Source organism: Schistocerca serialis, chromosome 5 (genome assembly GCF_023864345.2).
Source record: "Schistocerca serialis cubense isolate TAMUIC-IGC-003099 chromosome 5, iqSchSeri2.2, whole genome shotgun sequence".
In the NCBI taxonomy this organism is placed as follows: Eukaryota; Metazoa; Arthropoda; class Insecta; order Orthoptera; family Acrididae; genus Schistocerca; species Schistocerca serialis.
Genome location: NC_064642.1, coordinates 755,456,982 through 755,484,602, shown reverse-complemented (window position 1 = coordinate 755,484,602; position 27,621 = coordinate 755,456,982). Strand labels below are relative to the sequence as shown.

Genomic DNA, 27,621 nt, shown 5'->3' with positions numbered 1-27,621 from the left:
TTAGTCCTCTCAAATTAACCGCCTCAGCATTCATTTCAAATGATTTGGAGCAATCACAGAAAACTGAAATCTGAATGTTTACACAAGGATTTGAATTTCTGTCCTTCCCTGTCCCACCTTACTCATTTCAATACAGTATGAGAATAATAATGTTCAAATAATACCAGCTAGTCCAAATACCATACTCCAAAATTCTCAACAGCAATGAAACAGATAAGCAGTTATCCTCCTCAAACCCTTCCTAAGCAGAGCACAAAATAAACTAGAGTATTTACTTCTTGTGACATGTGAGTGCAACAAAATTTTACATCTAAAACTATGTGTTTATGCTACGACATGTTTCATTAAACTATCTGTTCAGTGGCAGTGACCTAAAAGTTTACTACAGATATGTCCTTGTGCGCAATGGTTATTATTATTATTATTATTATTATTATTAGTGGTTTAGGACCCTAAATGGTGAGGTCATGTGTGCCCTTGCATCGAATAGAGAGATTTGAAAACTCAATTGCATCAACACAAGAACTCAAAATACAATTGTGATATTGCAAGATCCATTAAAAAAAAAATCAGCCATAAAAGTCAGACAAACTAGAATAATTAGATAAAATATAAGACAAAATAACTACACATACACTGTTAGGAAGCAGACAGATTACTGTGGCTGGATGACTTCGTAGAAATAATGGGTGACAAAAGCCACTGAAATCTTGCACCCAACATTTTGGGAAGTAGTCCCAAAAATCACACAGAATCTTAAAATATGACTCACCCTTGCCTATTTATCAGTTAAAATAGAGGGTAAGCCATACAGGAGATCCACGTCTGTTCTTCGATCACGATAAAACACACTCGAACGCATGTTGTATTGAAAATTGTTCCACATCTGACATCTCTTGACATAACAGAAAGCCATGTGTCAATGGGCAATGTCCCACTTTTAAGCCTTGTGAAGCTACTTCTTCAGCTTATTGTGGTTGGAAGGAGGTAAGCCATAGTTGCACTCAGGGTTTCACTGACCACAACTTATTATTTATTTACTTCCAGCCATTAAATCTCCTACCAACAGATGGTCTTCTGAGTGACATGTATGGTAACAGCCTGCAGGAGGACTAAACAGGACAAGCAGGATGTGGAAGGGAACAAACCTCCTTGGCAGCTGCATCTTGAAGTTCATTTCCCAGGATCTCTAAGTGCCCTGAAATCCAGCATAAAATTATTTCTTTTTCCTACCTTTACAAGAGAAGGAGAGCATCCTGCACTTTCTGCAATATTCAATCTGTTGGGTACATCTGACCAAAAGCAAAGAGGACACTTTGGAAATCCGAATCAATGAATTTCTTGCCACAATGGAATCTCATCTGCTCCAATGCCCTCAGCATAGCTAACTCTTCCACACAGTAAGCTGTAAGCTGTTCTGGAAGTCTCATCCTAATGATAATGCCCGAGAACACGATAGAGCAGATATAAAATCCTCCATCCATCTGTGTAAACACTAATAAAATCTGAAAAGCAATTTAAAATCTCATTAAACTTAAAATTAAGAATATATCCTGGGGGTATAATTCTTATTGTATTAGGCCTCTTTAGTACCCAAGGGTTCCCTACTCTACCTCTGACTTTGGACCTGACTTCCTTCCCACCTATACCAACTCAAGGCTCTCCCTCAGATATCCTGAGTGGTCTTGTCACCCATGTACAGTTACGGAACATTACAGCTGAGATGGATGCTGTCCATTCTGGAACATAGCGAGTCCTGCATGCCCGCGTGGGGTGGCGGCAGTTAACTGTGGAGGCCCACCAGCCTCAGCACACAAGCTATCAACTCGTCTCATGTGATAAATTCCTGTTGACAGCCTAATACCCTAATGGTGAAACACATACAGCATTTTGAGATAGAAAGGCTTTCCTGATCCATATAGTTGTCATCCATATTCAAGCCAGGGTAACTCAAAGGCTTAATGAAGTTGGAGAAGATATGCCCTATTGGCTCCAAGACCTATGACTGATGCATTTAATGATGTTTAAAACCTTGAGGCACCTCATTTTCAGTTTCTTAAGGTGAGGCAGCAATATTAGCCTCTCATTAAAAGTGAGGCACAGATATTTCACCATTTCCCTAAAAGCAGGAATGGTATCTCCCAGTTCTAAAAAGATAAAAAGAGCAGGAGTAAATAAAAACAAGACTTTCAGTGATCTCCAAATAGAATTTAAAACCAGTGGTTTTGTTTATTCCTCCAACTGTCTAATCGCCAACTACAATTGCCAAAGAGTCATTGCAAAGCTGGAGGCGACACAGAAGATGTAGAAGTCATCCACATACAAGGAACATGGTACAGGACTCATTACTGTGGACATAATACTGTTGATGCTATTACACTTTAAACACTCCCTTGAGGGATAAGATATCTTTCTAATAGGAAGGACTGTATGAATGCTCGAAGACATCCACAGAAAGCCCATGCATAAAGCTGCAACAAAATATTATGCCTGTCTTAAACTCTAGGAATACACAAACAAGGAGTTACTTATGCAGGAAAGCTTGCTGAATGACCATTTCAAGCAGTCTGGTTATCGAGTGTGGAGTGAAGCCGCCTGAACTCTCAATGGGAGTGACAGTAGTGACGTAGTTTCAAGAACCCACACTAGGTGCTAATTTACCATATTCTCCAGTCCTTCCTACACAGATTCAGAGACTGATGCAGTGTTAATTATTGGGGTTAGTCCAATTCCTTCCGTAGTTTTAAAAAATCATAATTATAGATTCTTCCCACAAGTTGGGAAAGTCTCCTTCATCCAAATATCACTAAAGAGTTGATCAACTGTTTTGACATGCTGTACGACTGGGCACAGTATGACGAGCTACTGACAATGCAAACTAACTCCGTGAGGGAGAAAAGCTGGTTGTCCATTGTGCTCCACCACAAGACAAGAAATGCCTAGTTTTTAACTGTCTCATAGAAAACAATATGAATATGTTTTAAGCAGTAAAGGAATGATTTTGATGTGTCACACTAATGCACCACTTGTGTGAACAATACTATTTCTTCCTTGTATAGGTATATTTACATATGACCAGCAAGAGCATAAATTGGTCCAACTAGCCAGTAAGAGGAAGACTTATCCATATTCAAAGACAGGTTTTGATCTGATCCCCCTTAGTTAAAAACTGACACTGAACTGTGGATTCCAAAAAGAGCTAAAAATTTGGAAGAGGGAGTTTACTGTAGTGATAATACTCATGACTATCAACTATATTACGAAATTGTTGAAAAACAAAGCATTAATATCAGTGTTCAATCATAAGTAATTTTTTTCTTACTCAGGAACCACAAATTTTAACGGACCTCTGTTTTATCTTCTGTAAACTTTTCAGTCTTGTTAATATTGTAAACCCAACCATTGCTGTCATAAAACTAATTTCTTTTTAACTCCCCCACAAAGGAACTTTAATTTGTTTGCTAAGTTATACTGTTAACTTGGTCCTTTCTGACTATTAATATCAGTTTCCCCAAAAGCTATTCTGAATGGGGTTGAGGGCAGCAATGATGAGCATAGCTGCTCACTACCTATCAATCCACGACACATTCTGAAACAGAACAGCAATACCTAAATGACTGGAATAAGCAACAGTCCACAAAAATTTAATCTACCACAGAAGCTCATGTAGCATCACTTTCTAAAAAATTACTATTATTCTCAAATTCCTCTAAACCTGCTGTCCACATAGCAGTTAGTCTAATATTCAACAGGATCGTAATGTAGGACAGAATGACATCATACAGCTTTTAACCGCCATCTGGTAGCTAATTCTGTGGAGATGGGTGGTAGTGCACATTTCTTTTTTAAATTAAGAGAACTATTACCACTGTATAATGACATCAGTTACACCTAATTGCATCATAACAGGTCCCTGTGTTGTCATGACATACTCTAGATAAAAATCTTCACAGTACCCATCCCTGTGGTAGACATCCTGCAACTAAAAGGTCGGTATATAAAAATTACAAAGAACCGATCAGCATTAATACTAAGAGTCTACACTAATAAAACCATTGGAACATGAAAGGGAGGGAGAGAGAGAGATGGGCCAAAGGAAGAGCATTCAGAAATTGAAAAGGAAACCCCAAAGAAGCTGTTAATGTTTATCACATAACACAGAAGAACACCAACGTCCATAAATTAAGATAATCTTCCATTAAAAAACATGGCAACTTTATGTGGAACTAACTATGGCTGGGCAAGATGAGACCTGGGTGGACCGACAGTACAAGATCACTTAGTTTGAATGCAACAGCCTGTGAGGGTAAAGTCTTAGGAAGTGCCAATGATTATTTGTTGTTTGTTTTTGGTGCACAATATTTTAGTCACAGTAAATATTTGGATATTATACATAGCCTGATCACTTGCATATTTGAGGTTGGTCACAATTAGTAGGAGGAGGGCCAAGTGTTTAAATGTTACACACACAATCACTTCATGGCCACAGATACAGTACCACAACAGTACGGGCAATGTCAACACAGCCTGATACCTTGCTTCTTAAGACAATGTTATGTTCGCTTTTACACAATATAAATGTCTGGTCTACACCAGTGGCAATCTTGCAATGGAATATGAATTTGTTTCATGTGTATTTGGAACTGGGTCACCAGAAGATGCATAATAATGACTGGAGCTGCAGACCTGGTTGAATACCTACAATATAATTGCATTGTGTGTCTGGATTGGACACCTCACTCCCTGACAAATTCAGTTTAACCCAACACACTATGTGACATAACACTATGAAATCATCCTATCTTGTATTTTCTACTCCCATTAACAATTAACTTTTTCTTCTAATTTTTATTCTAGTTTCAATTCAGTTACCTGTGTGGTATGTGACACACAAATATTTCAAATGATTAACTGTACTATCTCACACAAATTTGTTATCCTTATAATTTGAATGCGTTGATTCAATAGGATACATAGTTTTTATTAGAGCATCATTAATTAAAAGACGTTGCTAACTGAAGTTACAGTAATGACATGTAGTGGATAAAACATTTCCAGATAACTGAAATCTTCTCTCTTTCTGGAAACATGTCTAGATTTCTTGAAAACTAATTAACTTTTAAGATGTTTGTAACTAAACTTCAAGAATAGATACACTATTGGCTTTCATGCCATAGCTCTATTAAATTCCAAGATTTGACACTATTTTTGCTACCCATGTATTAATGAATCCAATGACTCCCCTCACTAATTAAGCCACTAATTAGATTTTCATCTACATGAATACTCTGCAAATCACATTTAAGTGTCCGGCAGAGGGTTCACCAAACCACCTTCATAATTCTCTATTATTCCAATCTTGCATAGCGTGTGGAAAGAACAGAACACCTATATCTTTCTGTACGAGCTCTGATTTCCCCTTATTTTATCATGGTGATCATTTCTCCCTATGCAGGTCGGCATCAACAAAATAGAAAGTGACTGGAATTTCGTGAGAAGATTGCTCTGCAATGGAAAAGCCTTTGTTTTAATGGTGTCCATCCCAAATCACGTATCATTTCAGTGACACTATCTCCCCTATTTCACGATAATACAAAAGATGCTGCCCTTTTCTGAACTTTTTCGATGTACTCAGTCAATCCTATCTGGTAAGGATATCACACCAGGCAGCAGTATTCTAAAAGAGGACAGACAAGCATAGTGTAGGCAGTCTCCTTGTATAGTTTATTGTAATGTATTCAAAGAGAGTCACAGGCTGTGTTATCAGACCCCAATTTGTCATTGCCACATATTCAGTGGTAATGTAATGTGAAACACACAACTTAAAAGTGTAATCTCTGCTGAGCCCATCAGTCAAACACTCAATGAGAATGCTACGAGGTACATTGAGACTGCTGAGAGAAAGACTGGCAAACCATGTATGAAAAAATGTTTTATCTTGAATGGTTGATGAGAGGCAGTTGCCCAGAGAGCTCCTCACAGTGGACATTTTGGCAATGTTTGATAATAGCAAGCACCACAACCTTATCAGCTTGTTTGTGGCATTCAGCCTACAAGGGTTCACTTTAATTTCAATTTTTGCTGTGTTTTGTTGAATGAAAAAGACAGCATACCTATTTTTTCAGTTTAAGAAAGATAGGATCGGCAAAATTATTTTCAGCCAATACAACAATGACATTATGTATAATTGAGATGTGCCAATTGTTGCTTGTAACATGCCCTGCTTTCAGAAATGCATTTCCGCATTTCATAATAATCGACATGCAGTCTTTCTTGTAGTATGGAAAATTACTTCCTGTACAACCCCTATGTTACATGGAAAGCATTTTTCACAATTCACTCAAGTATGAAGAATCCTAATCAGTGGAAACAAACTATAGCAGTATTCATACAAAAATTTACTCCTGTCCATCAAGTATGTTGCAGTTTGAATATTTATTAAATATAAAGGCCTGGCACAAACAGTCAAATTATCACAGCACAGAAATATTTTTAGAGATCAGCATGCTTTAAAAAGCTTTCACGAACCCTCACAGCAAATTATAAACAAAACAAAAAAAATCTGAAATTAAGTGCAAAATCCACAGAAACTAGAGATTTAACAGTATGAATAAGTTTTAAAATATAGTGGTTATTAACACTCACCTTTGATCCTTCTGCACAATAACCTTGCAGAAAACTCTCACATATAACTGCTTTGGAATTAAGTTTTACATGTAGGTATGGGCAATTTTCACGAGTGCAACACCGTTCTAAAAAATATTTGCAAGTTGGCATTTTTTCTGGCACAATCTGATGTGACAGGGGGCAGTTGTCTATGCTACATTCTCCCTGAAGAAACCTATTAAGAAAAAGCATGAAATCCTTTCTTTTGTTCTTGCTGAAGCATCATTACTTAAATTCTGCAGAAGTAAGAATGACAATTTACCTCTTGCAGACAGCAATCTGTTTTGGATCATGGACAAGTTGACACATTCCTTTGTCTTTTCTGGGACATTTACCGAATCGACGATAAAACGCACAAGGTTGATTAATTTTTCTCAGTTTGTTAGTAAGCATTGCAATGCTTTTATTTTTGGCATGGCTGAAATCAAGATAGTGTCAATAACATTTTTGTATTTAGTTTGTTAACAAAGCTATGTTTCTTTAGATAATTGCAATAATTATGAACCAAATAACAGAGACAACACTACTCGGCATTTTACTGCCCTTTTGATACAAAGGTCTGCACAATGAAGAACAATGATTACAGTTCAAAGTTGAAACCATTCTAGCAGCAAATGTGAAACTAGACAAGAGGCTACCAAACATGGAATGTGAGTAGAAAAATTATAATTATATAACTAATCCAGATTAAAATTGGTCCAAGGTATGTGAAGAAGGGAGGAACTGTCTTCATCTTGGTTCTGAGTGACCTGCCTCTACTCTGTCTCCCCCCCCCCAATTCCTCGAACCCTTCTTCTCATTTGGAAGAAAGTACCTGTAGTTCTGCAAGCTAGGAGTTACGTTTACTTTACATGTTTTTCTATTGAATGTAGCCTACTGGCAGGCACGTGGTCTGAATGTAAGAAGCCCTTCTGCCTAATGAATTTTCCTCTTTTCCTTTATATGTTATATAAACACTTGCTATGAAAAAAAATCAGAGCAAATAAAGCTTCCCATGATTTTGAAAATATCCACTCTTTGAAACAGTACAGCTGCAGTAAATGATGTGTTAAAGAAGATGTGTGTAGATTTTTAAGATTATTCAGCAAATTCTTCTTCCTTTCTCATAGCTAGCATGCAACAAAGAACATAAAATGAACCATATCACTATAAAACTAACACTAATATTATTAAGAACATAAGTTATAATGTACCTATGGTGCAGTATCAATGGTGCACCAAATACTACAAAGGCTATAATTAATGCAAATAAAACTTACTTCACAATACTCCTTGCTGTATGTGTATTTGTTCTCACCAAAAGGCTGGATGATTTTTGTACAAACGTTACTCCACCAATGTAAACTCTCTTCAATGGCAAAGGTTTTCCATCTTTCGGACAATTATTATTCGTATTTTGAGGAACTTGCCTCAATGTTTTTCCCTTTGCATCCATAATAAACTTGTTTCCTCTAATGTAAATTGTTCGTGATTTATCTGTCTTATGACCTGCAGACAATTTTTCAAATTCTCTGATGAATACAGAGGTATCACATAACATCATGAACATACACATTAACACAATGGAAATTGGTGATATAAGGCAACTACGCAGTTATTCAAAATCCGAGGTCATTCTGTAACTTGAATACACAATTTAAAGCAGCAACAATTTTACATCTATATCTGAAACTGATTACTTCTTACGTGCCCATTTTTATTTATTTAAAAGGATGAGAAAGAGAAAGAGAGAGAGAGAGAGAGAGAGAGAGAGAGAGAGAGAGAGAGAGAGAGAGAGAGAGGACGAAGGGGGGGGGGGGGGGAGGGGGGATGGAACTCTGCTGGCACAGGACAGGGAGATCAGTCAGCCATTAACCTTGACTTTATCTAAGCGACCACTTCAGGATCAAAAAAATGATTCAGGAAACTTTCGAAGACCTAAATTAGGAACTTTTAACACTGTTTGAATTCTACTCTTTTTCATCCTCATATCTCAGAAGCCAAAAATAGTCTGCCCAAAGAAAAACTAAACTGATGAAGCTCAAAGGTCTTCTCAGAGTATTGCAGTTGATCTCTCTTCACTGTTGACAGGTGTACATGCACCCACACACTATCCCTAAGGAGGGGCTCCTCTAGCTGAAATACTTCCATGTGCACATCACACACAGTCTGCTATCCTAGTAGCCACTTTCTGTGGATAGTGCATGCCAACCTACTGAGGGAGGCCCTACAATTTTCCACACAACAGCGGATGCCAAGAAACTTCGCATCCAAAATAGATGCAGAATGATCCACGACAATGGTTGAGCTCTTCCACTCATCTTCAAACCACACAACCATCATCATTTCTAGTCTTCAACTGTTTCACCAACCATCTCTAGGAATCCATGTGGCAAGTTTCATACATGCCGACATTACTGCTACCTGCAGCTAGTTGCACCCTGTGGGTTCACTACCAGCTTGGTCTCCTCCAAATCTTGGAGAAGACCTACTGGCAAGCATACAGGCTGCACACTGGCATTCTTTCCCAACCGGCCTCCTATTTGCCTGAGGAGCTCCATTACCAGCCTAATGGTGCTTCCAAGACCCCAGCAAACCCATGGATCCTTCTGACGCCATCAGTCCTGATGCAGGTGGGAATTGAGGCATAGTCTCCCTGCTGGACAGGTCCATTATCTTGATTCTTAGTTCGTGACTGAGAAATGTTGTGAATGTATCCTGTGTTAAAATAAGTGAATCAATCTGATGAGACAGCCAGAGCCATAGGGCCATCAGTGCCATTAATCTTAATTCTCCTGGTTGTGATTGGCTGCCCACTTCAACTGAGGCTATCCCATGGAAGTCACACAGCCTAAGCAATGGAAACCTGGAATGGAGAGTATGGCATGGAGTCCCCATGTCTACGTTGACATCAAACTGAGCATCCGTTGATCAGCATCCTATGCTCACCACAGAGATAACCACAAAAAGTTCCAAGATCACAAGGTTTGGTGGGGAGGGGGGGCGAGGCTTGAGAAAGGGAATACAGGCACCTAAAAAGCTGACAAAGTGCAAAGTGGCAAATCACGAATGATTAGAGGAGAAAGGCAAAACTGTAGAAGAATGCACAACTTTAGGAAGAACAGAAGTCTCATACAAAAAAAATTAAGGAAAACTTTGGAGAAAACAGAAGCAACTGTATGAATATCAAGAGCTCAGAGGGCAGGCCAGTAGTAAGATGGGAAAGCTGAAAGGATTGTATGAAAGGGATACAGAAAGAAAACAAACTAAGACAATATTATGGGAAGGAGACAGTAGTAGAGACACGGAAGATCTAATAATGCGAGAAGAATGACATAGCACTGAAAGAACAAAATCTAAACAAAACACCTGGAGAAGACAATATTCCCCCAGCATTAATGAGATTCTTTTGTGAGCCAACTACGAAAAGAACTATTCCTTCCAGTATGCAAAACAGGTACAGGCAAAGTATCCAGAGACTACAAGAAGAATGTCATTTGATTCAATTCCAAAAAACGCCAAGTGCTGACAGCTGTGAACATTACTGAATCACCAGTCTAATACGTCAGGTTTGCAAAATATCAAGCCGAAGGCAGGGAATCAGGTTGGGTTCATATTTCATATGTAGGAACATGTCAAGCAATACTGATCACACTGTTTTACAAGACTGCAGAATGGCAAACCCACATTCATAGCATTTGTACAATTAGAGAGCTTCTGCCACTATTGACTGGAATACAGTCTGACATTCTGAATGTAGCTGGTATAAAACACGAGAGTGGAAAAGTCATCTGTAACTTGCACAGAAATCTGAGGACAGATGTAAGAGTCTAACGTACGAAACAGAAGCAGCAGTTGTGAATGGAGCGTGACTGGGTTATAACCTGTACCCAATGTAACTATCTGTACACGGAGCAAGCAGAAAAAAAACCATGGAAAAACTTTGAAAAGAAATGTACGGTTAGAAAGATATAAATGCTTTCAGGTCTGCCAATGAGATTGTAATTGTTAGAGGCAGCGAATGCCTCCAAATTCAGTTGAATAAAATTTGTAGTACCTTGGTGGGAAAAGAAGTGTTAAAAGACGAACAACAGAAGCAGGACAAGGGTAATGGACTTAAGTCCCGTTAAATAAGATGATACAGAGGGAATTAAACTAGAAAGTGACTCTGAATACAGTAGATTAATTCTGATATTTGGGCAGCAAAATGGCTGATAATGAGGAAAGGGGAGGAGGGGGGGGGGATATCTTAATACCAAATATAAATTTAAGTGTAAGGAATTATTTTTTGAAAGTATCTGCCATCTGTGCATTCTACAGAAAGAACAAGAAGGGTTTGCAGCTTTGAGGATGTGGTGCTACAAAAGAATGCTGAAGGTTGGATAGGTGAATCTATTTTACTAATGATCAAATATTGAATCACACTGGGTAAAAAATTTATGGCACAACTTGACTAAAGGACAGGCTTGGCTGATAGGACATCCTGAGGCAATAAGGAACCAATTTTTTATATATATGGGCATATCAGCAGGATGAATAAAAGCAGGCTCACAAGACAAATCCCTGAGATAGTAAACAAGACATCTACAATAATTCTAATGTAACAATTTTCTTACAAAAACAAAACTTTTTAAAGCTTACGAGTGAATTAGATTTAAAAATTGTATCACAACCTTTGCAACTACTGTAGTACATATATTAATATTGTAGTACACTTTTGAATAACTCACGTTTCACAACTAGTTGTTTTGCACTTGTTATCTGGGTTCTACTTCTTGTCAGTCTGGTGCGAGAGGTTTTATACAGAACACCCCCTATTCTTATAAGCCTGGTTGAATCTGAAGATTCACCTTTCTTTCTTGCTGACTCCTTCGACTTCATGGTAGATCCTCTAATTTATGAAAAATAAATTTGACAAGGTTAAATTTAAATAATTTATTTGCATAAGTACAAACACCAGATTTCTTAAAATATGCTGAATGCAAAACATTACCCACAAATTTCATGAAGTAGTTTACAGAATTTATGTAATCCGAAGAGAAATTAAAAGAAAAATGTGCAAAAAAAAATGTGGCAGGAAAGGGTGGGGGGTGGCAGCAACTTTTGACTCAATAGACTGTGTGTTCACCACATACTGCTCCAAAACATCAAAGCAGTGAGGCCTGTTCCTTTGTTATTAAAAGTGTGGGCTTAGGGGCATGTTGTTGTTGTAGTAGTAGTTGTTGTTGTCTTCAGTCCAGAGACTGGCTTGATGCAGGGCTCCATGCTACTCTATCCTGTGCAAGGTTCTTCATCTCCCAGTACCTACTGCAAACTACATCCTTCTGAATCTGTCTAGTGTATTCATCTCTTTGTCTCCCTCTGCGATTTTTACCCTCCACCCTGCCCTCCAATACTAAATTGGTGATCCTTGATGCTTCAGAATATGCCCTACCAATGATCCCTTCTTCTAGTTAAGTTGTGCTACAAATTTCTCTTCTCCCCAATCCTATTCAATACTTCCTCATTAGTTATGTGATCTACCCATCTAATCTTCAGCATTCTTCTGTAGCACCAAATTTCGAAAGCTTCTATTCTCTTCTTGTCTAAACTATTTATTGTCCATGTTTCACTTCCATACATGGCTACACTCCATACAAATACTTTCAGAAACGACTTCCTGACACTTAAATCTATATTTGATGTTAACAAATTTCTCTTCTTCAGTAACACTTTCCTTGCCATTGCCAGTTTACATTTTATATCCTCTCTACTTCAACCATCATCAGTTATTTTGCTCCCCAAATAGCAAAACTCCTTTACTATTTTAAGTGTCTCATTTCCTAATCTAATACCCTCAGCATCACCCGACTTAACTCGACTACATTCCACTATCCTCGTTTTACTTTTGTTGATGTTCATCTTATATCCTCCTTTCAAGACCATGTCCATTCCGTTCAGCTGCTCTTCCAGGTCCTTTGCTGTCTGACAAAATTACAATGTCATGGGCGAACCTCAAAGTTTTTATTTCTTCTCCATGGATTTTAATTCCTACTCTAAATTTGTCTTTTGTTTCCTTTACTGCTTGCTCAATATACAGATTGAATAACATCAGGCAGAGGCTAAAACCCTGTCTTACTCCCTTCCCAACCACTGCTTCCTTTTCATACTCCTCGACTCTTATAACTGCCATCTGGCTTCTGTATAAATTGTAAATAGCCTTTTGCTCCCTGTATTTTACCCCTGCCACCTTCAGAATATGAAAGAGTATTCCAGTCAACACTGCCAGAAGCTTTCTCTAGGTCTACAAATGCTAGAAATGTAGGTTTGCCTTTCCTTAATCTATTTTCTAAGATAAGTCATAGTGTCAGTATTGCCTCATGTGTTCCAACATTTCTACAGAATCCAAACTGATCTTCCCCGAGGTCGGCTTCTACCAGTTTTTTCATTCATCTGTAAAGAATTTGTGCTAGTATTTTGCAGCAGTGGCTTATTAAACTTAGGGGCACATGTATGGAATTCTTGATTTTTGCAGAGCCTTCTAAACAATGAGGGAAGCAGTGACAGCAACTGAGGAAATAGCTGCCTGCTTTGTGCGCGAAACATCACACTGTAGTTCCAGTCAGTACTACACATTCCTGAGAGGGTCTCCTACAGATCAAATAAGAATTACATTAAACATTTCAAGGATATAAATGGCGCTAATATCAGACTGACTGAAAGTAAATTCGTATGTTATGAATCTACTATTGTGATGAATCACAGCCTCTACATATCATCAGTAGTTGGGTACACATGCCTAGATATAAGTTGCAGTAATTTAGTGAATGCACACTCTATAGGAGGATGATGCAATATGTTATAGATTCAGAAAGTGCTCAGCAGAGCAAGTACAATGGCTGCTCATTTTATGGTGGTTTAAAGAGCAACATGTCTGTTTAGCGCAGTACTAGCCAATGAACTTCATTAAATGTGTTCAGTGTGAATGCAACTTAACGAGTCTCTACAAATTTAACAATCCCAAAGTATTTACCAGTTATTAATATTTAAAAATTGTCCATCATATGATAGGCTTTTATACTGGCAATGTCATGAGTGCTGTTATGTTGGACACAGCATGCGTGTCTAATTTTGTACCACAATGGTTTAAGTACTCAACTGAGTTTTCGAATTCGAATTAGTGATGAGACAAGGTAAAGCCTTACTCAACTTTTTTAAGGTTGGTTTGACTACCACGGAATGTATGCTAAGCATTGTGTGCCCAGGAAATTACACTGGGACCTACCATTTACTATAGACTGTGAACACTGTAAAACATGGCATTTTTCACATACAATTCCACAGGTGAACGAAGTGAAAAGTGACAAAAAATATTAGTACTGAATGAGATTTGGACCCGTGTCAGCACCACTGAGCAACATAATAAACAGCAGTAGTGGGGTAATTCTGACCCCCAGGTCAGTTTCACCCCTTTCTTTCCATTTCTGGATAAACTTTTAAATCATGTTGAAAATAAAAATTATCATGTACTACAATGGAATTTGTTGATTTGAATTCACACACTTTAAAAATTTAAAAAATATTATAGTTCCAGGAAACTGTTTAAGCAAACTCTATATCTGCTTATAAAGTTGCAGGAATGTTAGCATCGTTGACTAGAGAAAACAACTCAGTCTTATCTCCGACCTTCTATGGTAGCACTTCAGTTTGTTCTCTGATTCTAGTGTGTTATGTCATGTATTCTTGTATGTATTGAGTTACTATAAAATAGTGTACCGCGTACTCAGTACCACTGTGTCTTCAATCATTCACTATCACTAAGTAGCAGAGTTCCGCTTGGTGACCCCACAAATTGTGGCATCACGCTGTATTTTCTCACTTTACTACTGAACCAGTTACCACGCAAAAAAAATTCAGCCATTATCGCACTCTGACACTATATTTCGTGTGAACAGAATAATTTCCCTGCATCTTTTTTTACGTGCCACGCTACAACACAAAACATTCATGTGCAATGCATCAAACTGTGTTTGAACCTGAAACATTGACGCATCTGTGTACTGTATGGACTGTCCAGTGCATCTACGGTGTTCTGCCTCTATCAGTGTGCAAGAGATGGGCCGTTTGAACTTTGAAAATACAATCACATGTCTGGTGCTCCGCAATATCGCATCCAATAATCTCCAAGGGATTTCAATTGAGATACAAACCATCACTACAGTGCCCGACAGACAATAACCAACTAATTAGAAAACATGCTCACGCCAACGTTACTGTTTTGACTGCACTGCGTTTAGGCAGTAAACATTTTCACGATTGTGCCTTTCAACTGGTTGAACAGTGCTCTGACATTGTTTTCCGCCCTACTATTTTGTCAATCAACAATATTAACCTTGCAGTCTCCAATTGCCTCATGATGGCAGGAACCAGAACTCGCATGAATTCAAGCAACTATCACCATGCACAACTCTCTTGTCTCCATGCAATCCCAGTTGACCGAGGTATCACAACTTTGCCCATCTGTTGCTGACGAAACCAGCGTCCCCTCCCTGCCATAGCAGTCAGCCATTACATCACACCTCCATCCAAACGGCACCTAGACTATGTGACTCAGCCCAAACACTGCCTCGCGAGAGGATTACACTTCGCTACAGCAGCTATCAGGCACAAAACAACTTGTCGTGAGGTGGACACCAATCTTCCAACAAGCGCCACATGTATATGTTGGTTCCACCAGGTTTTCGGCTCTTCCACCCGCAGGTGTTGCTTTGTGACTCGAGTGCCTTACGTGGTGTATTCTTGTATGTATACAGTTACTACAACATCAAGTGTGTTGCGCACTCAATACCACTGTGTCATCTATCAATCGCTATCAGTATGTACCGAAGTTCTACAGATTCAACTGGGAAAAACTTTAATGGCCCAGAAGAAATGGTTAATCCTATCATCAGTTCTTACATGTTCAAATTCACACATTTTAATGAAGTTGTCTGACTCTTAACAGTGCAAACAATTTTAACATTAAAAATTCACATTTCTTTAAGACAAGGTAACACTGCCCCCTAACCTTTTTCCCCCACAGGGGTCACATTGACCACCAAAATACCACTGAATTTCCACTAATCCACACATATTTGCCCAAATACAGTGTAAAACTGAAGTGTAATTTGTAATTACTGTTTACAAATTAAGAATGGGCAACAATGAATTTAAATTCTTCGTTTGACAGTCTGTATACTGTTAGACGTGTTCTGTTTATTGCAGAAGTTTCAGATTGAGATTGGTGTTTTGTTTTAACTGTAAAGAATGGACACAATATGCTGTACCTTCATTAGACAGTGAAGTTACAGAATATAAAGTGTTACTTTGAATAAAGTAAAGAAACAACTAAAAAATTGAACTGCAATGCTTAGAACTTAGCAAACGTCTCCAGGCACAAGATGGTATCTACATGTGGATAAGGAAACATTAGAAGAAGTTATCTTGTTAATTAAAAATAATCAAGAGAGAAAGTGTGCCACTATATATATATATATATAACTTTGAAAAACAGTGGAAAAGTACTTCAGGAAAAATAGACCAATTAAGGCATAAAAAGTTTACTACATCACAAGAAGAACCTATATTAGCAAATTCTATTGCCATTACTGCTGACTGTTGGTGTCCACTGCATATTACAGATATTAAAGTTGTACCAAAAACATTCCTAGATGTAGTTGGACACAGTGACAGGCAATTCCAGAATAACTATCCAGGAAATGATTGGGGCTACACATTTACCAAATGAAATGAAGTTATCCTCAAATCAAGGCTTGCAAACAATCTTAGTTGCAGCAAGGCAAATATTTAATCAATTTGGGAAAAAAAGATAAAATGTAATGTATTCAATAACTATGAAAGTAATCTCTCAGATCACCCAGGAATGAAGAAACTAATATTTTGCCTGTTGCAAAAAAGGTGATGTACAGATGGAACACTCTACAACAGAACTCAACATGGTTGGTTTGACAGTGTAGTGTTTACAGATTGGTTAAAAAAAGTGCTGCTTCTTCATAGTAAAAACCTGCCTGAAACAAAGATAATGATAGGAGGCAACCTAACTTCACATTTCACAAGTGAAGTTCTTCATGTGAAGAGAATGACAGTCAACACAGCTCATTTGGCACTACCTTTGGCTGTGGGTTATTTCACCCCCTTAAGACTTGCTGGACAAAACTACTAACTTGAGTTCAAAGTAAGCAATCCAAAGTTCTCAAATGTACCAAAAGCAATGCCCTTCTTGATGGACTCATATATAGTCTACAGGACAAGATTAAGACAAATCTCCAAAACATGTTCAAGGCATGTGGAATGTTCCCATTCAAAAAAGAGGCTGTACACTAACTTCCAAGTTAACAGTACATAGAAGAGAAAAAGGAAGCTGAATCTTTGCTTTCTTATTCAAAGCCTCTACATAAAAAAAAAAAACAATAGCCCTTTCAAATACAAAAAGAAATAAAATTGATGTAAGCCCTTGTAAAGCTGTTTTAGCTGTTCATGCATTGAACACTAGTCCAAAATCATTCAAAAGACAATGTCTGCACTATACAAAAAGTTCAAATTGTCTGCAGGTACAAATGTTACAAACAATCCTCAGCCTAGCTGTTCCAAGTCATCCACAGCTAATAACAAACTATCAAAAGCCAAGAAAAATCTTTTCAAAAAGTGTGATAATTGTTCATAAGAAGATAAGCATGGTGTAATGAAGTTACCAGATTCTGGAAAGTGATGAAAGTGGTTTTGATTCTTCAGATGAACCTGCTGTTGAAGATGTGCTGTTTACTAAGAAGGGGAAGCCACAACATTGGGATCATTGATTTACTTCAAACTTTACTATGGCAATTCTGAGAAAATCACGAGAACTTTTAAGCATCTATTATGTACCAATGTATCTGTGCATAAGGTGCTGGACATTAGTGTTCATGGTGGTCAAGTTGTTCATTTTTGAGCTTTTTAAGTCGAGCATGTATGAGGCAATGGTTCGACTGCCGTTCAAACCTTTATTTTTGTACAAGTATTAATTCTGTGATAGTCAAAAATTTGCATCTACACTATTAGTTCTTGTTACATTAGCAATATCTCGCCACTATGCAGGTTAACTGCCAAATGGGGTCTGCCTCTGTGTCTGCAGCTAGAGGCGTTGAGGTGCAAAGTAGTTCCGGGTACCTTACCAGATTACATATATAAGGGATTTCATAAATCACGACAAGCATACATTTTCAGGAAAACCGTGTGGTTTTTCCATTTACATGTCAATAGTTATAAATGTGTCTGTTCTAATAATTAAATTTAATTAAAAATAGTATGGAGTCAAATAACATGAAATTCACTAAAACTTCAGGCAACTACATGTTTTTTTAGTTACCTCTCAAATGTCAAATTAAATAATATTACCAGTGATGAAAAGAAAATAGATTAAAAATTAAGAGTGTGTGGGAATGTAAGTGTCGCTTCATACACGTTCGTCTTATAAATCTCAAACATTAACCATTTTACCACCATGAACTCTTATGCCTGGGACCTATGCATAGACACACCAGATAGGAAATAGATGTGAAATCTTTGGTTGCGATTTTCTCAGAATTGCCAGAGTAGTGCACCTCACTACTTGCACATTATGTTGTTTTTATGGCCTAAAGGTGTACAAAGTTTGAAGCAAACCTGTGATACCAACATCTTAGTCTCCACTTGTTCAAGATATTTTTCCAAATCGCTTTGTTATGGTAAAAGTAGCTGGGGGTAAAAGGGGAAAGAAAACTTTTCACTATGTTTGTATTATTCAGAATAATTGCAACAAAGAAGAAGGCAGGTGAAATAATGGGGCCTCACTCCACTTACTCAATGAAAACTACATTAGGACCAAAACAACATGATATATTCACTGCTCTATTCTGTGACGCGCTTGGCAAGCTGCCTCCACCATAGCTACAGGCTGATGAGCCTAGAATTCTGTATAAATTTACAGGGAGGATTTTAATAAAAGAAGTTTAATATTTTTTGTCAATAAAAATTTTGTAGCATATTTTAAATAAAGGGTTGATAATTATATTCATAGAAATGTGTGTAACACCAATACTAAGCTTACCAACATTTTACAAAACACCCAGTTTTCAATAGGGATCACTACGATTCCAGGATTATTCTGCACATTTTTATACAAAAGAAATTTGAGAGGTCAATCTAACCCCACATCAAGGGGTAACAGAGATTCTACAAAAACATCAAAAAAGGGGTCAGTCTTATCCTGGATGATAAATTTCATTCGCCTGTTGATAAATATTAATACCAATTTTAAAAAATTAGCTAGAAGTGATCTACAAACAGGAGAAAATAGGAAAGCTGAACATTTATTCAGTACCCTTTCATGATGAAACTAAACTTCATGGCAGATTAAAACTGTGCGACAGGCCAGGACTCAAAATTGGGACCTCTGTCTTTCGTGCAAGTCGTGTTTGATATCTCAGTCAGTAGAGTACTTGTCCATAACAAGCAATGATCCTGGATGTGTGTCCAGTCCGTATCAGTGCACACACTGCTGCAGAGTAAAAATTTCATTCTGGAACACTAGTAGTGATTACAACAAAAAATTTTGATGGAACTAAAAACTGTGTCATCAGCTTTCTCTATGTACGAGGTTTTCCTCACAATTCTCAGTTTTGAACTTAAAACCAAAACAAGTGCTGTAGCAACATTCTCTGTGTAACACTTTGTTATTAATAATGTGGTTATATGAAAATAGAAAGCGCACAATTCCACAGGCTTAAATAATAGAATACAAAAATTAAGGGCACTAACAATTTCAGTTATGATAGCTAATGATTCACCATGTTCATTGTAATGTGCATGTATCACCTCAGAGGGTCTCATTTAGTGTTTAAATATAAAAATTGAGAATAAATACTACACATATACATATTGCAGTACTTACATTCTTAACAGTTTTCTTGAAGATATGACAATCTTCTTTCCATCATTAAATTTTGAATTCATTGTTGAAGAATTACGACCTCTGTACAACACTGGAAACACACAACCTTTTGGTGATATGTTCTTTCTCTGAAACTTATTTCCGCCATTTTCATATCTGCATGAAACTTTCTTGTAATTTCTCAACAGTCTGGATTTGGCAAGCCGCCTGTCTATTTTGTATTTCGAAGCACCACAGGAGGGGCTTGTAGGTAAATCTGGTTTACCTTTCCGCACAACTGTTGGTAAAAGTTTTTGACTAAGGTTGTATTTTTCTGGTCTATTCGAAGCTGGAGGAGAGTTCACTGGGAAATGCATCTGGGAATAGGAAGACTTCTTTTGCTTTTCTGACTTCTTTTTGATAGTTCTGCCATCTTTTATTTCTGGATTTTTCTTAAGTGTTTGATACTGTTTGTGGATTAAAGCCTTTTGCAGTGCTCTGTTTACACACCATGATTTAGTTTTGTCTGGTATTCGCACAAGTTTTGTATCACTCACTCTGACCAGTTTGTTGTGAGAAATCTTTTTCATTAGCGAACAGTTTTCCACTTGTTTTGAACTTTGTATCTTGTCAGCACCACACCTATTCCATTTTTTATTTTGTGCTGCTAAAGTGCAATGATTATTGCTGCCTATGGGGTACGTACTACTGTGAGAACTAGAATTCGTATTGTGTGTGTTTGAAACAAGACTTTTCTCCCCAGACACAGACAAATTTGACTTTGAGATTTCAGTGACTTTGCTTTCTTGCTTAGTCCTGTCAGGCTGCGTGTTTACCAATAAATGATTTGAGCGTTCCACAACATGAGAAAACTTTTTTGGATTAATATGAACACTAGTAGAAGCAGTTCTCTGAAAATGTGGGTTCAGATACACACATTTTCTAGCAGCAGGAAATGATCCACTACCTTCAGAAGATTGAGTAACTTTTTGCTGAACACTCTGGATATTGTAACATTTATTATGTTTGCTGGCATCAGAACTTGAGCAGTTTCCTGTGTATCCAAGTGGAACACTTGCAATATCCATTTTATGATGCATTAAAGCTCCTGATGTTTTCAAAATTCGTGGGTTAACATATATAGTGTTCTTCCAAAGCCTGTCTCTGTCGATTAGAATCTTTGAGGCACGGAAAGCTGAAAAATAATAGTAGTAGTTATAAAAAATGCCACAAAAATGCAATAAAATAAGACTTCTCAAAAGCTATTTCACAAAGTCAAGAGCTCTTCATATGGATAATCACACAAAGTGAAAGAATGATTACTACAGTGGTAGGTAAACTGATAGATCTGAATAAAAGTAAACATTTTTAACTCATTGGCTTCAAATATTTTACACAAATTATCATCCTTCGCACTATCTGTATTTCTGGTGCTCTATATTTATCGCCATTGCACATACAGGTAAATACTTTAAAACTTTCACACACCGGTGTATTTTTTGAAATGCAGACCTTTCTTTTAGTGTTGATTTGACCATTTTAAGTGTCACCATCAACGGCTAAATATAGTATGTATTACAGAATACTACAATTCCCATTGGCAAATTGACAATCTTGAGGGAAAGAAATGCAAAATCTTCACTGAAATCTTAAATGGTTTTCTTCAAGCTGTCTCTCACTCAGGTCAACCAATACGGAGTGTTTATGATACAAAATTTCTGGGTACTTATAGAGATAGTAAATGTAACTGGTTAAGCAACATTATTCATCTTTTTAAAACTTAGCTCAGCTAATATTTGCTCAAAGGAGTTACTGCTTCAGTGTCCAAAGTAGATACCATTGAGACTCCATACTTTGGCCACTTTCATTTATTAATGTCATTCTGGAGAACGAACCTCCTTTAAAGAAGTCACTGTACAAAAGAGGCCACCATAACAACAAGTAGCGTCCATCATAAGCACTACTGCCAGTACTTATTTCAAAACATGCAGAAACTTTCAACCGCCTCGCAGTATTTCCCCCTCCTGCCAACTTGTCTGTAATAATTTTTCTCTACAAAGAAAGTAGCAAATGTAACTACAGCACAAGAATTAAAAAGAAATCTACACACTGAGGTCTTGATCCTCCAGAATTAGGATATTTAACACACTCCCATCAGTTACCAAATGTCCTCGTAAACACCTGCGTCATTTGTCACCAACTAGCTTTCGGCTTCTTAGGCCATCTTCAGGTGACAGTTCAGTTCAGTGTGACAGCTGTGACCTGAAGATGGCCTAAGTGTCCCTGTAAACCATTTGTGAAACTTTACTCGTCTTATCAAATATTTGACAATGTGTTTTGTCTGACATGTTTGTCAAACATGAGCTTGCTTCAAGTGTTTCAGAGAAATATTGACCAGTGGAAGACGTCTGTGTTGACATTTTGTGAAAAAGACTTATAATTTACCTCCTGTATCAAAACAGTACTGCCAATTATCAAAATTGTGGCAGTGCTGTATCTCTACCAGTCATGTATTATGCAGGAAGATCTCAAAAAGAAAATCAATATTTTACACATAACTTACATGCAGGAGTACAGTACAATAGAAAAATTCTAAGCTCTCTGGTTCTTCCACAGGTGATTTTTATGTTACCGCACTGTGGTACGTCTATGAATTTTCATTACAGAACCAAGGAGAAGAGAACACATTCATATAACTGTCTTCTTTTACAATGTGAATGCGAAGTAACTAAAATTATTTAAACTCTGACTGTCCATTTGGGGAAAGTTTATGTTATCAGCAAGTTCCGAATGTAATTACCATCGTCATGTTTTCATGGGCATATTTTTTCTCTGTTTCAACCATTCCCTTGCCCAGAATCTTGTTTCCATTTTCTTCTTTAACACAATGCTAGTCAATGCAAGAAATGCTTTGTTTGCACCCATTCCACTAGTGCCAATATACTTCAACACAAACAGCATCTGCTTCAAAAATAAGGTTAAATTTACAAACTTTGTTGGAAATCAGAGAATAAACAAGTATGATTGATAACGGTGGTGCCCTTAAAGAGCTAAAAGCCAGTTTGAGACCATACAAACAATTTGTAGAACGTTAGAAAGCATTTCCTATTAATATGTTCTGCCAAGCACTGATGAAAAACTCAGTCTATGTTCCGGTGCAATTTAGAAGTATGTAGCCAACATCAGTTAACAAGTTTTAAGGTCACAAAGGCAGTTCACTTGCTAAAAAAAGAATGGACCCAGAAAGTCCAATTTCTTGTTTCCTTACCAAGTCCCCCCCCATGTGGAATGCAGTCAAGGAGAACCACACACACTTCCACTAATTTGATTTTGTCCATTTCATGGCAATACTGTGTCCATTTCTTCAGAATAAACTTAATGAGTAAATCTATTTTGAGGCTGTTAGCATATTTAATTTTTTAAACATTTCCCTACATGAAATTCAAGGAAGGACACCAGATGATATCCTTACAGCATGCAATGGATATTCTGTGTTGAAAGAATTATCTTACATGATCCTCTGTTTTCTATCAGTAAAATATAGAGTGAACCATTTATTACACCACAAAAACCATAACTCTCAATTTTTGCCACAAGCGTGTTTCAATTTGCTTAGTCAAAGGTCTTAGATCATATAACATGAGAGTAGGTGAAATTTCATCATTCAGATATTTTGATACAGTCAGCAAAATAGTAGAGGACACACTCAGTGGCCAGGACCTTCTGGACTCAAAGTGTGGCTAACTCAGTTAATAGTCCTACCTTCACCTTCTACAAGGGTTCTAACAATCCATGTCTTATTAAACTGAAGCATGAAATAGGTTGTAAGACTGAACACAGTAATTATCAGAACAAGTTTATACATTAAAGGTTGGAATGTTACAAATTCAATGAAAATTTGTTTTTCAGAGAACCAATTACTCTCCAGATGACACAGGAAGAAGCTGGAATAATCGCCTATGTACTGCTATGCTTGATGCTTTTAGCTAATTGTATGGTGTTTCTCAGATCGAGACATTTACTTTTGCTAACTACACTTTTTGCTTTTTGTTAAGTCTTTCCATCAGTGTTTCTATGTAGCCTTTTATATAATCCATTTTATACTGTCTATCCCTTTTTAGTAATTAAAGAGGGGTGGGAATGAAAACTGAGTTCCCACATCCATATGTGCACATTCACACCAAGTATGCATATAAATAAAATCAGCACAAACAGTGATCACAGAAGCAACACGTGAAACACTAAAGTTAATTGTCAAACATGTCATATTCCACATGTTAAAGTAAACATATTAAATAAGAAATGTAAACAACAAAATTAACAGATGTGTGAAAATTATAGAATATTTAAATGTATCAAAATCTGATGTGTTCAGTCTCGTAAAATACAGGGTGCATCAAAAAGAATCATCTGATTTAGGATGTCTACATTTCTGAAACTAATAAACATGTACAACAAATTTTATTTTTGTTTTGATGAATGGGATACTCAAATAACATTGGTTGTAGACCACTGTAATATCGTTCTTGTTGAAGTAAAATATTACGTTACAATGCACTCTAATAACTCACTGTGAAGAAATAACAGTGATATACATATATCACTGTTTAATCATACTGACTAATGTTAATATATCAGTAAAATGCGGCATAATTATGTAAATTATTTTTTGAGCATGTGGTGTAATAGTATTTGTTAAAATATGTTTGAAGTTTACAGGCAAAATGCAAATTTGAACGTAATTGAAGTGTATGCTTCTAATAACACTTAGTTGACTGTCACTAAATAAAAAATGGTGACAGCCTTATTTGGTTTTTGACATATTACATCTTAGCAACAAGTCCAAATCCTTGCAGAGTAGGCACATGGTGCTGCACTTATCAGTAAAACAAAGTAATTTGACACACATTAACTAATGTACAAGTAACAATTTTTTCAAAATAAAACAAAATTCCAATCTTGAAAGATTCAAAATTCAAAAATTATTAAATCTGGAGATATTCAGCATTGTTATGAATATCGTCAATTAGCACATACATCTGAAGCCTTTAAGAAACTTAATAAAATGGTAGAAATTTTAGGTCTGCAAGTAAAATAGTTTGAGATGTAGTGGTTTTTAAGGTTTCAAAATTTAACAAACTGCATAATTTTGGAAGTTTTAAAAATTAATAACTCAAAACTGAAAAAGGTCTAAAAAATTTTAATTTGGGATTATTTCTGCATCAACCATTACTACAAGTGTACAAAAAATTTTCAAAATCTGAGATGTAAAGAACCAGACCATTCGTTAATCTCATATAGACTGGTCCATTACCAAAAATTAGCAGACAGAAGCAGAAGTCCAGTTGGGAAAGGTAATGAAAGAAACCCATCTACACCCTGTACATCATTTTACAACAAACCACAGAAAATACTGACACAAATTCCTGCTTTTGCAAGTAACATACTATTAAGGGTATGATGTGCTTAAATTGTAGCACAGAATATCACTTCAACTGTTTTAACATAAATCCTAAATGGAAAGTGTGGCATTGCACTAAATGTGACAAGCAATGCCAAAACCCAAAGAAAAACACCGACAAGGGCATAATTATTACAGTACTTTTAAAAGACTTACGTACTTAAAAATATAAATATTATGAGTACAAGCAACCTAACAGAAATCACAACGGCGTATCACACAGTGATAAGATAAAAAATGTGGAAAGAGTTTTAGTTTCACACCTGAACAGAATCCAAGTTCACAGTGATAGTTTTTGTCAGTTGACCAACTAGGAAAAACTTCAGACCAGCACTGGACAAAAACTGCAAGTAACATAAAATATTAGTATTATCAGACAATCATGGATCTTGACTAGTTGCAACTATCAGTCAGCACAGTTCAAAGCAACCACGGCTGTGAAACCAATACCTCATTATCAGAAATGGTGGTGGCGGTGGTGGTGGTGGTGGTGATTGTGATTTTGGCTTACGGGTACTCAACATCATGGTCATCAGCACCCTGACAAAAATTCAGCATACAAACCTCATGGATGGTGATGAAGGCTGTCCTCCACATGCAGAGCAGTTTATGATGCCTTCCTTCCCCAACAGTTTAGGGATGAGGCCTAATAATTCACAAAATATCACCACTCTTGTAACACTGGAATCAGTATTGGTGAGTACGGTGGGCAGATCTCTATCGACACTGAGGGTTATTTGTGATATTAATATATAAGACATGGTCTAAATATGCTGAATTGAAAGTGACATACCACAAACCCCACCGAGTGATGGATCCTCCCACCAGAGGAGGGAGCAATGCGTTAAACGGCTAAGTCGACGCACAGCCTGGTAAGCAGGACCCCCTTCCAGCAGTGTGGCTGACACGAAGTCCGCCATGCCTGTGTGGTCGATTTGAGCAACCAAAGCTTGTTTTCTGTCACCTTCAACCACACAGTCTCCTACTGATGCATGATGCATCTGTCGGAATGAGATGACTGTGTGAAATGGGATGGGACATTGACAGGCAACACCATCTTGATTGGCTGCTTTGTTGGCCATGTTTCCCTGTATCCTGATGTGGCCAGGTACAAAGCAAAAAATCACCTCTTTGCCACTGTGTTGGAGCCACTGTAAGAAATCATGAACCAACTGGTCTACTGGATACATTTGGTGAAGTGCTTGTAGCATAGTAAGTGAGTCAGAACAGACAAGGAACCTTGTATGGTGATGACTGAATGCTATCCAGTGCCATCATAATCCAATACAACTCTGCATCATAATTTGTAAATTATTATGGAAGACACACATTGAAAACCCTATCAAGAAAATCAGCATAACAACCAAAGACATTCTCTTGGTGGGATCCATATGTATAAGCAACAATGAAACTGTGGTACGTACTTAACATGGAAGAAAAAGTTGTAAAAAACGTAACCTGGAGTACTGTGTCAAGCTTAAAATTACTTTGGGGCTTCGAAGATACCAAGGCAGCAACACGTTCCATCCATGTATTCAGAGGTCTGAGATCTATATACTAGAGACAGTCAGCAGCACGTATCCCAAATGGCTTGGTCGCATGGGGACCATCATTTTTAGTACCTGTCAAAACAAAAAAACACTGCATCGAATCCAAAGTGGTGGCCATCAGTCTCTGCATACAGACTCTGAACTGGACTAGTCTGAAAAGCACCAGCCGATATCTTAAATGCCCTCACGGTGGGCAGCATCTAACATCTTGAGGTAGAAAACACAGACTGATCCACAGACCACATTGCCTCAATCTAAATGTGATGGAACAAATGCACTATAAAACTGCAGGAGGCAGGACCCGTCAGCTCTCCACACTTTTCTGCTAAGGCATTTCAAAATATTCAATGATTGGAAGCTCTTTGTTCATACATCTTTCATGTGTGGGAGCCAAGTTAATTTTGAGTCAAATAATAAACTAAAAAAGCACAGTGTTTCCTTAAAACGTAAAATATCCCCCCCCCCCCCCTTCCCCCGCTGTGAGCACTGGTTGGTTAAAACTTCCAACGAGCATGGCTACAACTGACACATGTAGTCTTCTCCGGTGAGAACCGGAAACCTGTTGTCTTGGCTCAGGTTTTCAGCCTCCTGATCAGATTATTATTGTACAATTGTACAATTATTGTACAATTGGAGGAAGAATAGAAGGTTGCAAAGTCATCCACAAACAAAGAGCATTTGACAGGGCTCCTGACTGCAGAGGAATGCCATTGATGGTAATGGCAAATAATGTGACACTGAGTACACTGCCTTGATTCTCTCAGTAGGTGGGATTATACTAGACATGGCCTACACCTCAACAGGAAGGGCAAGGGTAAACTGGCTGTGCTAATAGCATGAAATGTAAGGGGGGAGGCACTGCCACGTGTGGTAATATACCAGTGGTCATAGGTATTGGAGCAGTACCTTTTTTTAGGACAGAACCAAGTCAAGTTCTGAGAAAAGTAAAGATTGAAACAAACCTTCAGTTTGATAAAGAAATCAAACAGCATAATCCTGGCACATTGGATAAGTGAACACAGCTGTTGATTAAAAATTTA

General features: G+C 37.4%; 1 protein-coding gene across 1 annotated transcript in view; it reads right to left on the bottom strand.

Moving 5' to 3' along the window:
* LOC126480833 (uncharacterized) overlaps nt 1-27,621 on the bottom strand; it is a 54,137-nt gene that overhangs the window by 13,594 nt on the left and 12,922 nt on the right. The window contains exons 2-6 of the mRNA XM_050104177.1: nt 19,592-20,765; nt 11,376-11,536; nt 7,926-8,154; nt 6,929-7,084; nt 6,646-6,841 (exon numbers count right to left, since the gene is read on the bottom strand). Coding sequence (XP_049960134.1) covers nt 6,646-6,841; nt 6,929-7,084; nt 7,926-8,154; nt 11,376-11,536; nt 19,592-20,765 — 1,916 coding nt within the window. The remainder of the gene's footprint in view (nt 1-6,645; nt 6,842-6,928; nt 7,085-7,925; nt 8,155-11,375; nt 11,537-19,591; nt 20,766-27,621) is intronic.